The sequence below is a fragment of the Lingula anatina genome, chromosome 3 (assembly GCF_051362555.1).
Source record: "Lingula anatina isolate TDL-2025a chromosome 3, LinAna3.0, whole genome shotgun sequence".
Classification (NCBI taxonomy): domain Eukaryota; kingdom Metazoa; phylum Brachiopoda; class Lingulata; order Lingulida; family Lingulidae; genus Lingula; species Lingula anatina.
The window spans coordinates 32330544-32354639 of NC_141769.1; the positions used below are offsets into that span (position 1 = coordinate 32330544).

Genomic DNA, 24096 nt, shown 5'->3' on the forward strand with positions numbered 1-24096 from the left:
ACTTAATAACACCTGGGGGGGCGGAGGGAGACATATCAGATTTCATATATACGCACGCCACCAGTTATTGTAGTTATAATACCTTAACCAAAAATTTGGACCAAAATGATGCCATGAGAAATGACTTTCTAATATATAGTTGATTTACCAATCTTCAAATCCATTAATTATTATAATAATTGTTGTCTACAGTTTCAAAAAGGCAGCTGCTCAGACTCATTCATTTGGCACCAACAAAGGTAATCCAACTTTTAGTAACGTGTTAAGGATAATAGCCAGTGTTTCAATATTAAAATTACTTTTCATTCTCTCATTCATTGACAATGCTTATGCAGCTCAAACACAAAACTTTTGCAAACTAATCACTTGTTGCTGTCAACCATTTTATCCATAGTTTTTCAAGGATTGGGACAGAATCCTGGTGCAAAAAAGTCAACAAAAACAAAATTGATTTCATTTTCAATGCTTTTCCAAAAATGTCTGATGTATCCAAATGAGTTTTTCAGATATATGTATCACACCAATTCTAATTTCATAAGAGGCTATTTGGGTTAGGGAGGGAGGGAGGTGATTAACAACTATCTCCTAGCACTGTGGGTCTCCAAATATGACATTACATCTTGATTTTTTAAACAAATGAATATAAGTTGTTTAAACAGACATAACTATGTTATACCTAAAAAATACCATTAATCCTAAAATCTTTCTTGATAACATTCCTTGCAAAACCTTGTAACCTGATGCTTGTTCTCCCCTCCCCCTGTTTTGTGCCAACTCTGATAACATGTGTGTTGTTGTCAACGCTGTTATAAAAAGCCTCCCGCTACAGACTTCAATTATCTCTCGTGAGATACCCTTCAGGTTATGTCCCTATTCACCCTCAGTTTTCGACCCACCATAATCCCATGCCAACTCGTTGTTCCCACTGTGCTACACCAATGAGACATAATAGACAATGTCAGCGGGGAAACTTTTTTGTCAAAAAAACAAATCTTACATTTAAAGAGCGTTTTTTTTATGAGGGAGGAGGCTTGAATATCAAATTTCCCTTTTTTCACAATAAAAGCTCAGTATCCTTCAAGAAGGGAGGGTTATATTCATTACAGCCTGTGAAAGTGTACTTTACTATAAAAATGTTCCTCAACAGAAACTTTGGCAACAATGACTTCCTTAAAATACACAAGTAGATAAATCTTTAGGGATTTTCGCACTGAAGTAGACATGTCATGAACACAGTGAGCTTTTAGTTATATATACCTATTTATCCAATTATTTATTACTAAGCATCATGTGTATCCATAAAACTATTTTGGTGGAAAACATTTTTTTTTTTGCCTTGCTTTGCTTGGTGTGATTGCATGTAAAATTCCCTTTTATTTATTTATTTTTTTATGAACTGAGGAGGGGGGAAGGGTACTCGTCCCTTTTGCCCCTTAAATCCACAAATAAAAGTGGCATTGTTGTCAGAGGAATAGACTTGGAAATTTCAATTTACTGACACAGATTTAGTTTCCTTTACTTGAATGACTTCAGTGGGATTTGTTTTAGTTTGGAACTGTTTTACTTTTGCCCAGTTTGAAGGACCTTGCCATTGATTGGCTGACATCTTCATGTTTCTGAGGCATGAAAGAACAGGAATTTTCTTGGATGTTCAGGGATTATGAAAATGTGGAAAGATAATTTGCTTTTATAGTCTCCATCTGCCCATGCTTCTCTCTCTCTCTCTCTCTCTTTTTTTATCTCTACCTCTTCAAGCACAAATGATATGAAAAGTTTTTGCTGGCTCCCTGTTCCCCCAAAAAGCAAAGCAAATGGATAAAAAATAATCCTGCTTCATTACCTTATAGACAGCTAGTGAATCACATTTTTCCTCAACAGAATCAGAAAACATTCCATCTTTTCTCATAGCTACCAAACAACAATTCAATCATCAAAGTGCTGTTAAAAAAAGCACCACCCCCTGCCCAGCTCTTCCCCCTTCTGGCTCACCTGTAAGGCAGCCTGGGATTGTAACGTAGCAAGTGTGAATGCTTTGCAGATCAGATTTTGGGATTCCTGAATCCAGTTATCTGAAAAGGGATTTCTGACATTCCAGCGTGAACAAGGTAGCAGTAAGATGACACTATCTAGACCCTCTATTAGAAGACAAGAGCCTGACTGTCTGTTCCAGCACTTAAACCAGCCAGTGTGAGGTCATGTCAGGGCACCTGTCTGCTTTCTTAGGCCTCATCGAGCACATTCAGAACATGTTGATCCGCGGACTAATAGACCCGCAGACTAAATATGGCCGATCCACTTAAAAGCCAAGCCAGTGATCTCCTGATGGTCTCCTTGCCTCCACATGCACTGTCGTGCAGGGGCCTAGCAATTAAAACTTGAAGTGAAGATTTAATCCATTTAATGGCCCATCTGGAAGCAGGGTGACCATTAGGGGATTAGGGTGGCTTGCTTTTAAGTGTGGTTGGCCATATTTAGTTGGCGGATCAGTTAGTCTAGCTGCAAATCATCTTTTCTGAATGCACTCATTCACAGTAAGGCTGCAACACAACCAAAGTTGATCCACAGACCAATAGATCCTTAGATCAAATATGGCCGACCCACTTGAAAGCTTGTTGCATAATCCCTTTATATACTCTGGATAGATTCCTCAGGGGATCACATCGCAAGCTTTCAAGTGGGTTGGCCATATTTGATATGTGGATCTGTTAGTTTACGGGTCAACTGTAGTTGTGAATGCAGCCTTATTTTTTTCAACTACCTGCTGATGATCAGTCGAGCTGACAAATACAGCTTTATAATGATACCAAGGTACAACCATCATTGTGAATATCCAAGGCCCATTTTTATGACTTGTAGGTTCTTTAGAACATGCAAGATATCTATTTCGAACATTGCCCTTTTTACAAACATTAAAATAAAATCCCTACAGTTTGATCGCTTCAGAAAAAAATATTTATCTAATGAGCTTTTATTTAAACTTGGTGAACAACAATCCAGGTTGGGGTTTTCAGACTAGTTGGGCACAAAATACCATGTGGATTTTTTCATCTCACTAGGTACCTTTAAATAATGGAGCCCTGTGACTTTTGGCCAAGGTAATCAGCTTTAAGATTTTGCATGTTATTATAAACTGAAAAATCTTAAGGTGACAAGATATTTAATTTTCAAAACTTTTGCATCTTTTTTTTTTTTCTTTTTGCAACCTAAGGGACAACTTGCTGCTGTGAGATGGATGCACACTCTTCATGTTTTCTTCACATACGGTGCAAACTTACAGCATTTATAAAGGATAAATGCAATTTAAAAATCATCTCATTTGTACAAAGGCATAGGAGGCAGTCAATAAAAAAACTATAAATAATATCTGATTCTCTTTTAATTAGGAAAACTCTGCTGAACTGCCTCTTGCAACTTGAACCAAGGAAAGGTTACAGTAAAAGTGTTCTCTATAAGCCAGACGTATTTTAAATCAAACTATTTGCCTCAGTTCACCTCAATCACACTTAAGTAAATGCCATAATATAAGAACGAGCACATCATCAGATGTTTACATGCTTACTTCAGAATCTTTGCAAACTTGTTTGCTTTTCTAAAAGTCAATACCGCATGCAACTGATGGTTTTTTGCACTTAAATCAAGTCTCATTTACCTTCATCTGGCCTCACCTTGTGGAAACACCTTTTTCAGTTCATGTAATCATTCTGTCTGTGTTTAATCAAGTTGAATGTCAATGAGCTCAAAGAGGCAGGAGATATACGGACACCAGACTTGGAACTGATGGTGATGCCATTATCAACCTCATCCCCTTCCAAGGTATAGATGATGAGATATCAAAGATGAAAAGGAAGACTGATGGACGCCTTTTAATTTTTTTTCTATTCTGCCCAACTATCTGCAGGCCGTCTCGTTCACCACAGGCAGTAAGTGAAATCTTCGTTTTTTGTTTTTTTTTTCAGCCCACTGCCATCCTCCCCCCCCCTCCCCCACAACATGTGACTAAGGGACCATTCCTAGACCCTATCGTATTTACTGTGGATCAATCTATCCCCAAGGGGGTTCTTGCTAAATTGCAATCAACATAAACAGTTCAGATATCTGTCACGCCTACTAGAGCTGCTAGGTGGTAATTAATTATCGTTTAGCAGCTTCAATAGTTGTGCCAGACATCTAAGCCACTTAAGCTGAAAGCAATTTAGTGAGAAACCCCTTGGAGATGGATCGATCCTGTTAGATCAATCTAGGTATGGGAACCCAGTCTAACTTTGAATCTTTTCAGGCACCTGCATACTGGAAGTTCAGATGTGCATGTTTGTCTTTTAATCACTTTTTGCTTGTTTTTCACTCATTTTAACAAATTTCATCCTAGTTTTTTACAACAGTTTTTCTTAGCAGACATGCTCTCAGTGGCTTTCTAGTTCATCGTTTTGTTTACTTACCACAGAAACAAGTGAAACAAGAAAAAAAGATAATGAAAAATGCATAGACTTTGTACGAATCTCTGGGACTGGCATCTTTGATAAAGGTAGATATAAAAATTAAAGAGGAACACAAACAACTTGGAGCTCAAGGTTAACCCTGATGTAATCACTGATGCTAAATGTTCATCTACAGTACATTCAACTGCAATTCAATTCAGCTTTCAATTCTTTTCCACACACAAAATACAATCATCCAAAGACGGCAACCAGAACCCGAACCAGTTTTCTGTCACCGTCAACTTTATTTTCACACTGGTACTCCATTTCACTGATTCTGCAGCATTATGCAGAGTGACTTTATCCATCCAATCTCTGCAGCCAACTCCCCTGATGTGTCCTTACTTATCAAACAGTACACTAACAGTGGCTAGGAAACTCAAATTACTACACATCTAACTGCACGTGTCTCCTTCCCTCCCAAATTTCACTTCACTTTTACTCATCTTTTTAACAACAGTGGCAGCAAGATTCAAAGTTAGACTGGGTTCCCGTATATAGCTCGATTAATTAAAACACTATAACAGGAGCATGAACCACACATAACATAAAAGCAGTATATTTTACAGATGTCCCCATGTATACTAATACTACTACTATTGACCTTCATGTAATGCTCTTGGGGGGGGGGGGGGGAAGGGGGGATGCAGAAGAGGTACATTAATTAGGAACATGAAATTAAAAATGCAGTATATTTTTCAATGTCCTCATTCATACTGCTACTGGTGACCTTCATCTAATTGATGATTGTGAAGGAAGGGGCGCTGGGGAAGGGGGGGGCATGGGGGAGCTTATTTGACATGTGCATTCAAATCTGTCAGTGTTAGAGAGACTGGAAGCCACACAGCAAGTTTTTTTTTTTCAATTTGTCACAAGTTTTGTCACTTTAGATATTAAGGAAGATTAAATCTATTAATTCTAGCTGTATAGGAACTAAAACTTATTTTAAAAGTGCAATGGGAATTCCTAAGAAGCTCCCTTTGGAAATGGGTCCCTTGGTGACATTAGGCTATTTCAGCTCTAGGTAAGAATACATAGTTCAAACCATGCCTGAATATCAGTCTCTTCATGCATAATGTTAACAGGACCTTGTTCAAGCTCAACATGATTTCTGTCTTCATTGAGCAAAAAAATTGCAACTTCGCCAGCAAGAGACTGATAATGAGGCACAGAACAGACAGAACTATTTTCAACCAACCACCAACAAATAAGGCGTTGACCACGCCACGTCAAATTTTGAGCAAAGAATCCTAAAAATCCATTATTTCTAATGCAGCAAGCTGCTTATTTGATAAGGCAAAGCTTCATTCATCCAATCATAACATAACTGTGGCTACAAATGCCATTTGACTACGTTCTAACAAAATATTTAACATCCAGCTTCCAGTTTACTCTCCAAACACATTAGGATACTGCAAAAATTTACACTCCTTGCACAATAGTGGTCAGTCAATATGTAACTGAATAATGGCATCTTGACTCTTTTACACATTTTACCTCCACAGGATTAATTAAATTAAAGAATGGTCATTCTTAATAGGTGTATAAATTAGTTTATTTCCTTTGGTGGTTTGGATAAGCAAGTGATTCAGCATTTTTAAGATTTTACCTGCCTGGAGGAAGGGAGGGGGGGGGTGATTTGGGGGGGGGGGGGGAGGGGAGGTCGAAAATGGAAATAGCTCTGTTGAAGTTTAGGAAGGCTAGCTATTACCCAGACTGGTAATAACATCCCAAACTCTCCAACCTGTCAAAAACTTTTAGTCAGGAGTCCTCAGGAGTTCATAAGGTCTTCCTCCAACTTACACTTATATTACCTTAGGACAACAAACACCACAACAACCAAAAAAAAAAAAAATCAGGTGGCCCTGTGTATTTTCCATTAAATTTCACAAAAGTATCAGTGCATTGAGATGTATAGTATGTTGGTTAGTATGCAGAACTCAACTTTACCTACACCTGCGATGTTGATTTTGTTACAGAACCACAATAATTTAGCTCTCTCCACATATTGTGCTGCTTGGTAGGATGAATCATACTATACCCTGGGTTCAACAAAAAAAGGTTTCTTTGATGTGCTCATCAAAATACACGCACAACAGTTTCTCATGCGATCCACTGCATGGTGTTATATTATTATGTGTAGCCTAAACATTTTTGTCAACTTACAAAGACTGATATATAATACAAAGTCTTTTTATGCTGAAGATTTTTTTTTATTTTCATATGATTTTCATTAGTAAAAATTATTTGCAACAAGTGTTGTGAACTTTTTTTTCGCTCTCTCTGCACCATTTGCGCCATTCTCGAGTGCGAGCACCTACAGCACTCGAGGTCTCACCACAGCCGATGGTATAATTGGGGATTAAAAACAAGTGACCTGTCTGACATTTCACTTTTACTTTGGCTACCATGAATGTGAACATCTTTACAAGTATGCCCCAGCCTCTGGTAACCTTTGTGCTACAAGAACTAGATACAAGTAGAAATTGATAATGGGATAGGTAAGAAAACCTTCAGTTCCAAAGAAACAGCAAGAGAATTTCTGTTATAACTCATCTTTTTCATATTTTTTCTTATAATTCAAAGCCACCTTACACCTTTTTATGTAATGGTATTTTTGTCCATATGAAATATATATCTTTACATTTGCTCAAAGGGAAAATTCAAGGAATTCACTTCACTTTAGCAAAGACCCAGTCAGCATGGCGGGGGAGGGGGGCAGGGGTAAGGGGGAGAGAGAGGGACAATAAGGACTCCTTGGTCTACTCACAAATGAACAGAAGTATCTAGAAATAAAAACTGTACTCCTCGAAAATTGCAGATGATCAGGCAGTTATCGATGAAAGTATGGACAAAAAAAAAAAATGGTTCCAAACAATCTTAAAAAAAAGAAAAAGAGTAGCATGAAGTTAATTAATGCAGCTTTCTGTTATTTTCTATTTAACCATCAAGCCTCAAGAGATGTCTGTAATCTTGGTTCTTGTTTTTTTCTTCTTTTTTTTCTTGCCTCTTAAAGTCTGTTCTTTGAATATCATATTCCTGTTTCCTTTGATCAATGTTTGCAGTCTAACACTTAAATTCAAAGAAAAAACTTCAAATGAAAAAAAAAACAACTTAAAGTTTGTACAGACTTGAACAAAAAATTATATAAAGAATGAATGGAAAGACTGACATCCTGATAATATTGGACTACATTACCCACGCTTATATTCAAGTATAAGACTGGGTTTCCATACCTAGATCGATCTAACAGGATCAATCCATCTTCAAGGGCTTTTTCGCTAAATTGCTTTTAGCTCAAGCAGCTTAGATGTCTGGCACGCCTACTGAAACTGCTAAATGATAATTAATTACCTCCTAGCAGCTTTAGTAGGCGTGACAGACATTTAAGTTGATTGCCTTGGAGATAGATCGATCCACAGTTAGTACGACAGGGTCTGGGAATGGTCCCTAATGATGGTGCCTTCTTCACTGCTTACAGGAACATTATCAGATGACATAGCACACTTAACTGGTCTTTAACCAGTCATAATGGTGCAAAAACTTTCTCATTAAATGCACGCCTGAGGAAACTTTTTGTACTTGTTTACAACTTACAGACTGACCATTGCTAACAATCATAGAAAACACTGCTCCAGGGTATCGTCATTCAATAAATAATCCAGTTCCCACAGCTTAATAGGGACCCAAATGCCAGGGTTTTATAGTGGTTGATACTTCCTCCTGGCCCCTGGGGTCAACATTAATCAATTAATATCAATCTAATGGGGACAAAGCCTGATATGTATACTGGCCAAATGTGGTCTTTGGATCAACAATGAAAAGTAACCTGCTTTTGATGAAAATAACTATTGGTTGTCTGAGGCCCCATTCAGAATAGGGGACTAACTAGTTTGAGGGTCAAATCTGGCCGACCCACTTGACTTCCCCACCAGATATCTATTCAGTGTCTATTAGCTAATTAGGCAGCAAGCTTTGTAGTGGGTCGCCATATTTGACCCTCAGACTAGTAAGTCCCCTATTCTGAATGGGGCCTGAGAGGCAGAGCCTCATTGCTGTATCAATGCCCACACAATCCTTTCAGTTCATGGGTAAAGCTGGCTGAAAAAGGCACAATGTGGTGAAATAATTAACATTCTGTTTCCAAATGATCCAATAACAGGAACTGTATGGATAAACTGACATCACTCTCTCTACGCAGCTGTAAAAGGAAGGAAAGTTTAATTATTTTTTCTTTTTATAAATGATTCACTGAAGGAAAGGATGTGTGTGTGCGTGTGGGCACGTGCACATTTTAATGTCTATTTCAAATAAATGTTAAGTTGCACTTTGGTCACCAACGAGTATTTTATGCCCTGTATGCACTCCATATACACCAAACAGTGAAATTTCCCTAGGTCATATCTTAACCAGTCAATTTTTGAGGACAATAAAGTCTAAATGGAATGGACAGCATGACTGGACAGCCCTGCTCAGACAACTTACTTATACAATTTTCTACGCAGCTACTGTTTTGCAAGTTATTGAATCATACCACCAATTCAAACATCTAGCACAGGCTAAGTTCATTTTCCTGTGTAAAGAATTCTTACAATCAAAATCAGATTACTTATTTTAAAATTTTTAATATTTATCCTGTATTTATTTCACAAACTCAAATGTAACTTAATAAACAGACAGCACATTCAACTTGCTACCTGTTTTATTAATATTTTCTTTTTCTCCTTTTTGTCTAAACCACCCACATAGAGTGCCCAATGTGCTCATCCACACCTATAACAGTATCATCTTCAGATACACATCGCTTTGAAGTCATCAAAATGTATCTATTTGACATTAAAACAACAATCTGGAGAGAAACCTGAGCAGAAGGAATGAAGTGAGCTGTTTGGCTTGTAAAGTGTACTGACCATGTGCTTAACCAGACAGACACAACCACTCTGCCTTATCGCACCATCTAATTACTCCGGGTGTGAAGTTTATTAAACTCAGCCAGACCAAATTAAGTCCATACGCCAGTAGAAAGGACCCACTTGTCCTATCTTGTCTACAATTTCTAGTCTGCGGATTGTATGCCCTCTTAACTATTGTCACTTACTTCAACAGGAAGGGGGAGATGTATGTAAACAAATGAAGACCTGGTATTGAAAATTGATAAGGGAAATCTTTCTGACTGCACAGTAGTATCTGTACAATTTTTATCCGTGACATTATACTTTTCTCTACCAGCAGGTGCTTGAATGACTACATAACCCTTCTGAAATCCCTACACCACTTATTGTACTGGTCAGTAAAGCATGAAACTGGGCTATTGACATCCCGTGTCTGACAACCTCTCTCACCTTGATTTGAGAAAAAACCAGAGACAGAAATATGGTGGATCAAATACCCAATTACTTTCCATTTGATGTAAGGGGGAGAGGTGGCTATTTTATATTTATGCACTCTCATTAAACCAAAAACAGAAAGGAGCAGTATGGGTCCTACATGAGTATAATTTTCTTTGTGCTATCACAACCAGGACTGATATCAAGGTCGAAAAAAAAAAATTTAAAAACTGCACACACTACATGTGCCAATGGATACTGATAAAAAAGAAGACGGCTTGATTGCACTCTACTGCTATGCAATCCTTGTGTTAACTAATCGCCACAATGAGTGGGCGGGCTAATTGAGGGATTAGACTGGTCTCCCAGCTTGTCCCAGACATTTATTTACAATCAAACTGTCTGCTTCCAAAAACTGGTCTGAAAACAGATTCAGTTAAACTGTGCTGGAGGTGGCATCAAATTGTATGTTATAACATGGATGATGATATATGATGATATATCCGATGATTTTATAAAACATAAGAAATAAGAAAGATTTATATCATGCCCCCTTCCATTCACTCATTCACCCATATTGCACCTGCTGTGTACCTGATGACCCTATAAAATATAAGTCATTGATTACAGTACTGCCTTAAAAATATGGTGGTCATAAATTGCTGCTGCCCCCCCTCCCCCCCAAAAAAAATGTAATAATAATTGGGGAGATGCAGGTCTAAAGAGTGCAGTGAATTATCTCATATTAAAAATAACAAATGGCCATCTCATTGAAAATAATGATAATTATCAAATCATGTATATGTCAATACACATTTACAGCTCAGTATAAATTCTATTGCAAATGGATATTTTTACATGAAGTTATATTTTCCATTGTGCATGATCAGAGGGGTTTGTTTACACTGGGTAAATCATTACCAGAGAACATTAATTACAACATGCATCAGCTGACAACAAGCTGAAATGTTGGTTTCAGCTGTGCTCAACACTAACGGTTAATTGCCTTCTTACATTATATTTTTCTCTTACAAGGAATCACACTTGGTTTCACACATATCTTATAAATAATTAAATACATAATCGTGACATATTTCCATTATCATATATTTTGTTCAAAAGTTGTTACACCCAGTTGGCAATGAAGAATTTTTATTTCACGTTTCTTCAGATAAGATCTGGAAAACATGCCATATTGTAGTACTTTACCACAGTTTGCCTTCAGATTTGTGCTGATAGCATGTCTAGTGACTGAGCAAACCTAGCCGCTAATTTTGACATTTCTACCATAAAAATGCAGCTATTATGCCATCTAGGAGATCACGGACAGACGTTTTAGATAAAATGGAATTATATTTCTACAGGTCATTTGTACTTGGCAAAAATGGTTATATGTTACTTTTCAAGGTGTAGTACCCGCTTTCCCCAAACAAGATATTGTAAACGCAAATGGATGGTTTCCCATACCTAAGACAGTTGAGACTTTTTCATGCTGTTTTCAGGTGTTGTTCTCATGTTAATAACACAATAAGCACTATATCTGAGGCGCTCTGCAGTACCCCCACCCCAACCCCAACCCCCAGCTGAACAGCATTTCTTCTGAAATTTTTGTCCACTTCTGTTCCCATCCACCCTCTCTCCATCGTGTCTCCACCTCTCTGCCTGCCAGCTCAATATTTCATCACGTTGTTCAGCATGTTATCTATTTGGGGGGACACAATCCAAATAAAACCCAATGCAAGTGTAACTAAATCACCAGATTCTCCAAGTAGCTGGCAATCACTTGCCCTTGTAGTATGCATTCTATACTAAAATACCTCCATCATTATAAAATAATCACCTCTGGAGTACGGCTTGTTGATCAAATAGAAAATATATCTTTGTTTGCACATGCCTGTCTTCTGCTGAATGAGCACTACAAAAGAATGTTTCTGGTATGCACATGGATTACTACACGGGGCACCTGCAAAAATATACAGGCTGAATGATCTCCCTCAATATAGCAGCCATTGGGAAATGTAGTGATGCTCTTACATCACCTAAATGTGGCAAGATTTGCGTGGGTACATCCAAGCACCTGTGTTTACCACATTCAGTTTATCTTCTAGGTAACATACATGTATAACATGTAGATATGTTTTGGTTCTAACTCCTTGAAACAAGACACAATATGTCAAATTTGTCTTTTCACTGCGAGCTAAAAATCTGAAAATGATCACATACTGACTGGCCCTTATAGAAGGTGACTGGTGATTTTAATCTGCGTCATGTAAACAATCAGATAACTAATAAGAAGAAGTTAACAAATAATTCACATATAAGATTTCATGTACCACGGTGTCTGCAAACAAGGGTGTGCACTATACCAGTAATCTAAAAACGCACAAAATGTTTTCAATGGATCTTATTGGCCTTACAACAGATAGATCTGACTTGCAAGAAAGCAGAACACTTGTCTTCCCACTTGCTTTACACATTAGCTATCTAAGGACAAGATGCCAAACTGTCATTACATGATTTCTGCAAATCCTCAACCTTTGCACCAGAAAGGAAGCAAGGAAAAACTGAAAAGTACATAAAGAACCAAGTTGCCCCTCTTTATCTCAGCTGAAAAAATAAAGGATATGAACTTCCTCCTTCAAGTGTTATCAATATTGTTGCATTACTGTTACAATTACCACCCTAGCTAAGAAGTGAACATAATTCAAACAGTTCAGGTACACAGTTATTACAATCTACAAACAACATTCCCTCTCCGAGTAACACCCTTGTTCCTTGCAGAATTTAACAATGAACCTTTAAAAAAACAGTATTTCTGTTCATGTTATGTGAGTTTCACACAGAAGGTAATGACCAAAGTCACAGTTACATGCATGTACTTTTTTTTCTTCCAGACACATTACATCAAGGAGAGCATTCACAACAAAGCTGATACGCGAACTAAGTATTCTGCAAATCAAATATGGCGTGCAAAAGACAATGCATTCCCGCCTCCCACATGCACCGTCCTAGAGCAATTAAATCTCAGCAAGGGTTCAAGTGGGTTGCGCCATATTTGATCCGCGGATCTATTAGTCCGTGGATCAAATCGTTCTGAATGCGCCCCAAGGAGTAAAGCCAATAACCCTGAGCCAGACACGCTGAAGATTGTTACAACATGTTATTGCAGCACATTAAATCAATATACCCCAGTCAGGAAACATAAAGATGGAAGAAGGGTAACACTTCTGACACAGACTGCAGCAAAATAACAAACACACCCTGTAAACCCCCAATCAATCAACATGCACTGGACAGGTAACAAAAAATGAACTGTTTCTGTTAAAACGAACTGAGCAGAAATACTTTTTTCCAGGGGCGAAGAGGGTAGCATATCTTAGTCTATGAACTGGTAAACTGGTTGCTTCCAACAGGTATTTCTTATCTGAAATGTAACCTATAAATAACAGAGACAATCAATTGTGACACTGACAGTAATAAAACTGCATCTTCAATAAATACAATTCTTTAATCCTCTGTGAGGCAATGATCTGAGAAGAAAATTGTACATTTTCAAATACAAGCAGATTATTTTTCACCAAATATAACATCAGTTTTCTGCATAACTTCAGTCTAACCTATGTAGCAAATACGCCATGATAGGGCCTTGCATTCACCCTTCAGGCCTCAGTCAAATCTGTCTTTACAGAAGACTCCAGCCCAGGCATCATCTTGGAAAACCTCTTAAAGCACTATTTTTAACCAGAACTGTCTCTCACCCAAAGAGTTCAGAATTGAGGTGGAGTGAAATGATCTGCATCAAATGTTATGTGATGATCAGCAAGAAATGTTTAGGTAAAGGTTAAATACATGAATTATTGTCAGGCAGTCTGCCACTAAAAATAATTTAAATGCATTTTCAATATTTTCTTTATAAGATTTTCGTTCCATTTTAACTATTTTTTCATTTGTCAATAGACTGACTTTATGAACAAACGCCTTCTCTTTAATTATTTTTTTGCCATTTATTTTCATAAACCGATACAGTTTTAAACTCTGTGTGTGTGTGTGTGTGTGTGTGTTTGTGCGTGCATGTGTGTATGCACATTTTAACCCATGTAAAATTTGCAATTATGATGTCATAAGCAGGCTGACATTGTTGACCTAGGATAGAGATACAAGAAATATCAGGTGGTAATTCAACTTCTGTAGGTACATCTATTCAAACCCCCCAGATTATGTCCATATATAGCACAGCAGATATAATATTTGTATAAGGTATGATAACAATATAATACTATGTTAATTCGATCATGTTAATGTTGAATTGAGCCGAAATATGAGTCTGTTTACATTTTTAAGCATGTAGGTGTGAAAAGTCTGGAGGCCATGTATTGCCTAGGTTGTAGGTGCCTAATTCCTGATGAATTCCCCCAAAGCATATTTTTTTCATAAATGATAGCTAGTAGTTTATGAAACTTAACTGCTGATGTTTGAAAAAAAAGAACATGGATAACCTTTTAACTTAAGATCAACCATCCTCTTGGCTGATCTAACAGCATTGCTGATACACATCCAAAGGACTTAATTGCCAGGTTGGTAATATGGTAATTGCCGTCTTGAGGTAAGGATTCAATTATTATGTCATTAGTTCTGGGGCAAATTGGAGATAATTAATCATCAATCAAGGTAAGAAATCAAGACTGGCCAAATTAACAGACAGTCATAATTTACAGATTTACCTTCGAAACATGGACATGATGTCTAACACAGCCAAACACCCCATACAGATAACTGTATATTAACTACTGCCCTGTACTGAACAATTCAAGAGTTTAAGGAAGATAAACTGCTTACTTACAAAGCTGTCAAGTTATATCTGTAATAGCATCACTTAAAGGCTATATGTAAGCAAATCAAGTGTTACAGTCCCACAGTTGACTTGTCGTTTTCTAGCCATTTTGGCTTTAGATATATTCCCTTACTTTGATTTAACCATCAAAAGAATCCATAAATCTTCTCTGCTTTTTGTCCAGACATAATACAGAATACATCAAACTTTTTTCCAAAATATAAGTGCTTTTTAATACCACTTTGAATTCAGAACTGAAACACAAAAATGCACAAACACAAAAACACACATGATACTCGTTTGCTGTAACACTCTTTTTTCATTTTGTGTCATGTCCAAGAAGTAAAAATAGCACTTTTCTCTGAGTATTTTGATTTCGCACGTAAAAAAAAAAAAAAAAAAAAAAAAAAAATAGACCAAGTAATAAATCAGTAGTAGTCTAATAAAATTAATTATTGAACCTGTTTCATAACAAGAAGTATGTGGCTAATGTGTTAAGCCTACAGTTACTATATCCTTATTTGGCCTACTGTGAATTCATCCTGCATTTATGTCAGCTAAATTTTTGGACTAACAGTTAAGACCAATTTCAAGGGGAAAAACATTGTGGAACAATGAAACATGCCACAGGTGAGGAAAATCCATCAGCTGCTGCTAGTCGTGGTCAACAGAAGGTCAAACACCCAGGCAGCTACTTGCTGCACTGACAGAAATGTCTTTCTGAGATATCAGTTTTTATTATAATATCATTTTTTTTATATTCATTTCTAGCTTATTACTCAACAGAATCAGGTGGAAAATCTGTTCATCTGATAAAGAAAATAGTAGCATGACTCCAGATTATTTCAAAAATTATCCAAAAAATGTAATCTACTGTACATTTCAAGGGTTGTTTTGTCTTTGTTCATATAAAACCAACTCGATCATAACCCCTTTTTTATTTTAAAGCCAATCAGAATAAAAAGGAATTTAAAAAAGTAAAAAAAAAAAAAAAAAAACCCTGTCCCGTCTGAAGAGGTCACGACATGACATGTTCTGTGCCAGACCAGTCACCACGACCTCTATTACTACTACCCATCATGCATATCACACTGATGTCTTTGAACTTGTTTACACTGTTGTTTTTTATTCCAACAATTTCTCACTCTATCAGTCTCCTAATAAATCACCTCATCAAGCACCTCACACCTGTGCTGATCTGATGGCCTGTCATCTCCTCAGTGGGAAGCATACTCTGCTACTTATTAAATTTGGCAAAGTGGACCCCCATGTTGGAACATTCGGATTAAATTAATGTATCAATTGGACCAAGCAAGAAAACATTATGGTACAATTCAAATCAAAATATCCCTTCACCCACCCACTCACTTATTCACGTTTTGTTATTGTTTCATATATCAATACCTTTACTACTTCATACCAAATCAAATTAATTTCAAACAAAGCCATCAGATATATTTGCCTTAGGAAGGTCATTGTATAATTTATATAATTGCTTTAATGAAAGAAAGAAAGCTTTCAAATTGATGTAAATGCTGGGAGGGGTATTATTATTCAATCAGTACCAATCATGTGCTAAGTGGTTAATGTTTATCCAAAGTTATTTAATTATCCCTATGCTAAATTGAATAATAATTATGTTGTGGGAGGGATTCAGTAGTCAAATGGGGCATTTATGACATAGAAGCTCTATTAATGTCCCCAAGGGTGTGTGAAGTTCAATACAATAATATTTACCTGTTACATAATAATATAGCAGTCTTTTCAGGACATCCGGGGGTTTTGCATATTTGTAAACAAACCACATAAAAGGAAGGTATATAAATAGGAAAAGACATTCCATACTCTGTGTAAGTGCATATGTGGATTAAAATTCTGAGCATAGCTCCTCTAATGTCATTTTCTTCATTTAATGATTACTAGTAATAACGTTTAATTTATATCTCTGAAAGTTAATAAAGCAATGGCCTTCTGAATTCGCAAACTCTCTGAAAACAAACATTGGCCAAAAGAGTTTTAGACTGCTAAAAAAAGTTCCATATTTGTTGTTATTTCCCTTAACACATTCTTCACACACATTTCGACTTTCGACTTGTTTGAATTAATAAACAATCTATGGGATCCAGTTTTACTTGCTGTAGCAAAATAGGTCTTTTCCTTATTAAACATGCAATTCACAAACCCAGTTAGGGACCCTTCACAATGAATTTCATCTTCCTACGTAATGCACACTCCTCTTGATTTCAATGTACTAGTAAAATCACCACCTTTTCTATATTCTACTCAAAGGGAGTGTTCCCATAAACCCATCGTACCAGCTGGAATGAGCTAACTCTGCAGGGATTCTCGCTAAAATGCATTCAGTGTGGTAGAACATTAGCCGATGTATCATAAAAAAGCTACCTCCCGTAAATCTACACCTTATATTTTGTCGTCTAAGTCAATTACATCAGCCAGTTATATGGGAGGCAAGGAAGTGATGCTGAGCATAAAGTATCATTGGGAAGCTTGTGTTTTATTATAAAAGGGTCTAATTGGAAAAAAGGAGGTTTACAAACAAGGCTAAAAAAAAGGGGGATTATTACTTCAGAATGGCAGACATGACAAATGATTACTTTTCTGCCAAGAATTATATACGGATTGTGCAATCAGCCAGAATGATCAAGACGCAGGTTTTGATTTACAAAGAAAGGAAAGGTTCCCGTTAGCTTCGAACCTGACTCCGTATACTCTCATTGCCATTTGCATGTCTGTGTATGCTATCACATTTTTTTACTGGCTAACACCAAGAGTCTGCTGTTGCTAAAACACACACAGCTATTGATACCAGAGATGACAAGCTGATTTGACATTTGAAAACAACCATGACTTGATTCTACAACAAGAATGACTGGGTTGAGACTTGGCTTTTTTTTTAAACGGAAATCATTCTCACTTGCATCATCACAGGCTCAGCTCATTCACAGATAAAATTTCTTAAAGCAAAATTGATGGATTATTTCAGCCATATCAAAATTTTGAACTAAATCATTGGTGAACTTGGCAAAAATCAAAAGAAACAAATTCCAGTTTCTTTGTTCAAGTAAAAATGTGTTTAGCATATGGTTTATATTCACAAAGCTGTAAGCAATACCAGATTTTGTTGGGGTCTGTCTATATGTGCGTGTGTTATGGAAATATTCAGTCTAAAATAGTCCTGTCTAAACAGTCCTGTCTGAACAGCACTAGTGTCATGTAAAATCAGAAACTGTCTTGTTGTATGTGTATGTTACATCTAATACATCAAAACAACCCACATATAAACAGAATTTTCTTCAAATATCAAAGACTGTACTACTAGTAAATGGTTCAACGTATATGTTGATGCAAGACTGGGCAACTCTGAAAGGATGATCTTTGAGGGAAAATATCTCATCCCAGTTTTCCAAGACACGTTTATCTTTTAGTTTAAAGAAAATATGCACTTTGTATCATCAGTAAGCTTCATCACAAAATAATTCTTGTAATGTCTAAATATATCTTAAAACAACACCACAACTTAAACAAATCATATTGATTTAAATTAAATGGAGCCATGTTGAAGTTAAGCCAAGTAAAACATTTTAGATCAAACTTCCTACATCTGAAAAATCACCTTTCAGCATTGATTATTGTTAAGCATATAAACACCCATTTTCCCATTATTCTGTTGAGGCAGAAATGTCCATTTTCAACAAATCTTGTGAGCACATGCCATCAGAAAATAAATAAATAAATACAAAATAACTTACCTTGTGACCAGTTCCCAACACTTTTGTTCCCATATGCCCTATTGATAATGTAGCCATGTTCTGGAGGGGTGATGATCTTATACTTCAGGACATCCCCTGTACTGTCACGATCTTCTGCCTTCAAGACCTTGTTAGTGAACCTGAAACCAAGCCTTCCATCTCCAAGTTGGTCTAGTGACGCGCCACCTCGATTGACTGCAATCTGGGGGACGCCATTGTCAACAGGAATAATTTCCACCAAAACTTCTTGTGGTCTTCGGGTGGTGGTGGTCGTGTCAGGAAAGACGAAAAAGTCTGTATGAGTGCCATCTGTGACAACCAATGCAAAACTGTCTTCAAGAGTTTCGGTGCCATCGTGGGCATATGTGATTAAGTTTTCATTCAAGTCCTCCATGGTAAATGTGGTCACAGAGCGAGTATTGTTGTACCTAATGGTACCATGAATTGGGATCTGAGTCACAGTGAATCGTATTTTTGTGTCATCAGTGTCACGATCCACTGCCTTCAGTTCAAAGGGTGTGATAAGTTTTGTGCCTCCTTCTTTCACTCGTAGTGGTTCAAGCATCAGGACAGGCTTCTTATTGTCAATATCACTTAGAGAGACCCGGAAAGTACGAACAACTGGGTTATAACCATCTGTCACCTCAAATTCAAAACTATCCATTTTCATTTCATCCTCACTCATGTGCACATAGCGAATTTTGTTTCCTGCAAGCTGTAGCTGGGTAAAAGTTGTAATCGGGACCCCTGGTTGGTCTGTGCTTTCAAGATGGCCCCTACTAGGAGCCCGTGTGATAGTAAACTGGAGGTTTTCATCAGGGCTATTTAAGTCATATGTACTCAAAAGGTCAGTTGTCAGAATGACAGACCCACCCTCAGGTAATTCTACGCCTTTGTTGATGACTTCTGGGTATGTCATGTCTATGCCTTCCACCGAAACATAGAAATATCGATCAATTAGGGGATTGAAGCCATCAGTGACATCAAACTTGATCAGGTCTCGGACACCTTCGGCTCCTGTGTGAACATACTGGATCCTACTTCCATCATCAATCTCCCACTGAGAGAAGTTCATCCCTCGGGTAATATTTGAGCTGACACCATTAACAACTCTCTGCAAGTAGCCATGGATAGGCTGCTTGCGTACAATGAACTGGATGTTCAAATCGTCGGAATCCAAGTCCTCTGCTTTGAGCACCTGGTCGTTGATTACTTTGGTTTCACCAATATCAACCTCCAATCCATTATTGATAGTCAGCCTTGGAGTTTCATCATCAACTGGGATAACCATGATCAAGATTTCTTTTTCAACTTCATGCTTTCCATCTGTCAACATAACTTTGAACTTGTCCTCAGTGGTTTCAGAGTCATCATGTTCATACACAATGGTGGAGCCATCAGAAATGTCTGAGACAGAAAACCTGTCCACTTGTACTGATCCTGTTGGCCTTTGCTGGAGGATCTTGCCATGGCCAGGAGCCTCTAGGATATGAAATATAAGTTCCTGTTCTGGAATATCTTTGTCGATGGCATTAAGAATAGGTGTGTCAATAACAAGGGAATTTCCTTCAAGAACCACAAATTCTCTCATGTAGAGCTCTGGTACTTCATCGTTATCTGGTATGATGACAACATCAAGGAAGAAGTTTGGAGAGAAGTTGACACCATCTGAACATCTAAACGTGAAACGGTCTTCCGTTGACTCCACACCCTGATGAATACTTTGAACGTAGTTGATATTCATTAAACGGATATCTTTCATTGTAAAGGTACTGATTGGCATACCTGCCCGTGACTTTTCCGAGCCATCACCTGGTGCACTATTTTCCAAGTAACCTTGTGTTGGTTGGACAATAATGGTGCACTGAATGTCATCTACCTCGCTATCTACATCAGATGCACTGATATGAGACAATGTGATGGCACTCTTGTTCCCTTCTGGCACGACAAGTGGACCCCCTACCACCACCACAGGGGTATTGTTGTCCACGGGAAGTATGGTCACATTAACTTTGATCCCTTGAATCCGATTTCCACCAATGAGTAAATCATCAGACATATCAGACAATGTGAGAGTGAAGTGATCTTTGGTTTCTTCAGGGCCGATTTCTCCACTGGTGTGCATATAGGCAACATTATTATTGATGATGTCTCGCTGTGTGAACTTGTCAGTAACCTGGTTTCCTAGTAAGATCACCCCCTTACGTGGAGCACTTTCAACCAAGAAAGTCAGCATCAAGTCGTCAGTATCAGTGTCAGTAGCTTTGATCATATTTGAAGTGATGGGTGCTGACTGCCCCTCTTTCACCTCAATGCGGAACCCCAGATTTCCAGAGCTGGCCTCATCAGTCAAAGCTAAAGATGGCATCTCATCGTCAACACCTCGCACTGCCACCTTGACAACCACTGGGATATGGTGGATGCCATCTGTGACATCCAATTTGAATTTGTCGCTGTCCATTTCTCCTACCTGCCCTTGGTTGAGGTAGGCAATCCGTCCAGAAGAAATGTCCCCCCTTTTGAAAACCTCACCCTCAGCCATTGGGTTGCCCAGGTAAGTCAGCTGACCATGTACAGGAATCTCTACGACAGTGAAATTTATCATATTGCCATCCGTATCTGGGTCTACAGCATCTAAATTTTGTGGAGTGATCTGTAAGTAGTTGTTTTCAAACACCGAGAATCCGGGATTTGTAATAACAGGAGGCTTGTTATCAACGGGCTGGAGCTTTATGGTGAATCTCTGTTGTGGCAGGACATTTCCAGCTGTATCTTTCACATCAAATTCAAATTGGATGAGTCTCGGCGTGATTCCCAGCTCAGTACTTGGAGGTTGATAACCAACTTTACGATGATTCACCTGTGCTTGGGTAAATTCACTTATTATTATCTCAGGATACTCAAACAAAACAATGCTTCCTGCTGGCAAAGGATTGTTAGTATCAGTGTCATATGGCGGTGCTGTAATTGTATACTGAAGTTCTCTATCAATGGAATCCAGATCAGTGTAGCACATAACTTTTTTACGAAAATGTGTCAGCTGAAATTCATTCACGGTCATAAGCAAGGGGGTCCTAGGACATAAATATGGTGGTTGGTCATCTACAGGCATTATCTTGACCACAAAATCTTGGACGGGAGACACGTTAGGTGGAGTATGATTATCCTGGACAGTAAACTTAAGTCTGTCCATGACCACCTCTGTATTATGTGGCCCAACATGATGATAGAACAGTTTTCCCTCCACAATGTCTTGCTGAGTCCACATGGTGACTGGACGTTCGTAGTGGCCATTGACAAATCTCCAGTTGTCTGGATCTGATGGTGGCTCTATCTGTCTCATCATTACCATTCCTTCTGTGGAATGAGGTTCCAACAGAGTGAATTTAATACTGGCATCATCACTGTCAATGTCTGTGGCACTGAGAACAAAAGGTGAAATACTAACCACATCATTCTTTTGTATCTGGAGACCCGTATTTACATTAATTATTGGCGGTTCGTCATCTTCTGGGTAAACAGTCACAGGGAACAAGAATTCCACTTCATGTTCGCCATCGGTCATGCGAAAAATTATATTATCGCTGTAAGTATCGCTTCCATCATGTTGATACACAACCATACCTGCATCTAGATCAGCAGGCGAGAAGAATTTTCGCTTGATGCCATTCATGTGGAGTTCCCCATGTCGAAGTCCATCAATCACCTGAATACGTACATCGTCAAGATTATCTTCGTCTGAAATTTCTAAATTCTGAGCACTCAGTAAAGGGCGAGATTGTCCTTCAAACAGCTGTATACCGGTGTTTCTTGTGACCACTGGAGCCAAAGTATTCATTGGTTTTACAATAATCATCAAAGTGAAAGGGTCTGATGTTAAGCCCTCTGCATCAACCACTTGAAACTCAACTTGAAAGATGCGACGAACGGCTGAATCAATACTTGGAGGCTTGTAGGCAATCTTTAAGTCCTGAACATCGCTTTGATAAAAGGATTTCACTGGCAGATTTCTATCATCAGTACTCACAATAACACCCTCATCAAAAGTTAAAGGCCTGGTAATGTTGAAAATCAGCTGACCTGCAGGGGTCTCCTGGTCAATTGCGGCTAAAATGTCTGGCGTTATTGCAGTCATAACAAACTGATCCACTTCTAATACCAATATGGCATCATAACTTGGGGAAGGAGGGGTGTTTTCTAGGCCTTCCTTAATTCTGACCATGACTTGGAAATATTCTTGTTTTTTCACGGTCCCCTCTGAGGACAATAGTTCTACAACCATGGGGATATAGTCTCTGTTGGGGGAGTCCAAAGGAGAGGTGTGCTTATATCTTATACCAGACTCCAAGAAAGCTTCACAGTCAATCATAGTCATTGCAGCTGATGTGTTGGCCATTTCCCCGTACCTAGGCAAACCACTAGCAGCGCTAAGTACGCTTACTTTGCATGATTCAGAGCCGCGGTCGTAAGTAAACTGCAGTGCCTTGTTATTAATGGGTGTGCTGTACCCCAATAGACGGTCAACAGTTATAGGCATATTTCTAGTGACGATTTCCAGTTGCACGGAAAGCACTTCAACCTCAATTGTAAATGGTATGATAATAGTTTCAGTTTGTGAATCGTATCTGATCTGCAAGCGCACCCTGTCAAACAGCGGGTTACGCGAACCGAAGTGCGTATACTCTACTTCGCCGGGGCGAAATCTACACGGGAAAGCGTGCGGCATGAGCATACCTGGCCTCTGCGCTAGTACGTCCGTCTCCAAAACCGACACAATGCACCGATCCCCTGGCTGCTGGTCTATTTTCAAGTCCCTCTCTGGGTCTAAATACACAGAGCGACCAAAGGGTACTTGGATCCCACGATTCACTCGTAAAATCCTCCCAGCAGAAGTCAACTGCCCATGGCCCATACAAAACATACACGCCAAAACAAAAACTACGGCTAACCATAAAAACTTCCCCCTACCCGGGGACTTACTTTCCAGTGGGTCCATAGTTAGCAGCCAGAGATGTTGCTACCTCCACGGTTTACTGCAATGTGCAAGTTAATCCTGGTGAGCCACTTAAAAGTAAGCGTGTGTGAGGCATGCTTCTCGGCGCTCTTTACCCCTGACCCAAACATAGACTATACAAATCGCGCAGGAATCCTGACCTGATTTCTGCCGACGGGGGATTCCCCACGCACAACTTCCATCAAAATCGTTCTTTCTTCAAAAATACATTTGTAACGCAAATTTCAGATTATGCTGATATTAACCACGGCTGTAAATTCACGGAGTATTCCTTTAATTCAAGTTGCTTTTCAATTTTCGGAACTATTTGTTAAACGGGGGCTTACTAGGCAAACAGACGGGGCTGCTTTCAGCGATTGACACAGTGCCTATTATTTTTCACGCCTCTGCTTCTGACACGGCCTTTCTGCGGCCAGTCGGACAAAAGAAACCGAACAGGTTTTCAAATTTATCACTGTTCGACAGCGCTGATTGCTGTTGATTTTTTCCACAATGAATAAAATTAATTTGAAAGGAAATATTAACTACGTCGTTATATTTTTTAAAGAAGCGCTTTTATATTTTAAAACTATTATCTTAACAAAAATCATTTTTATTGGCAGGAAATAAATTGATATCTTATTTAGTTAATTTGATTTTAAACTGATTGCTTCCGGGGTAAATGTGCTTTATAATGCAA

At 38.3% G+C, this 24096-nt stretch overlaps 1 protein-coding gene across 1 annotated transcript in view; it reads right to left on the bottom strand.

Moving 5' to 3' along the window:
- LOC106161728 (FRAS1-related extracellular matrix protein 2) overlaps window positions 1–23542 on the bottom strand; it is a 68741-nt gene extending 45199 nt beyond the window's left edge. The window contains exon 1 of the mRNA XM_087008931.1: window positions 18404–23542. Within this exon, the coding sequence (XP_086865057.1) occupies window positions 18404–23399 (4996 nt within the window). The 5' untranslated portion in view covers window positions 23400–23542. The remainder of the gene's footprint in view (window positions 1–18403) is intronic.
- Between the last annotated feature and the right edge of the window lie 554 nt (window positions 23543–24096).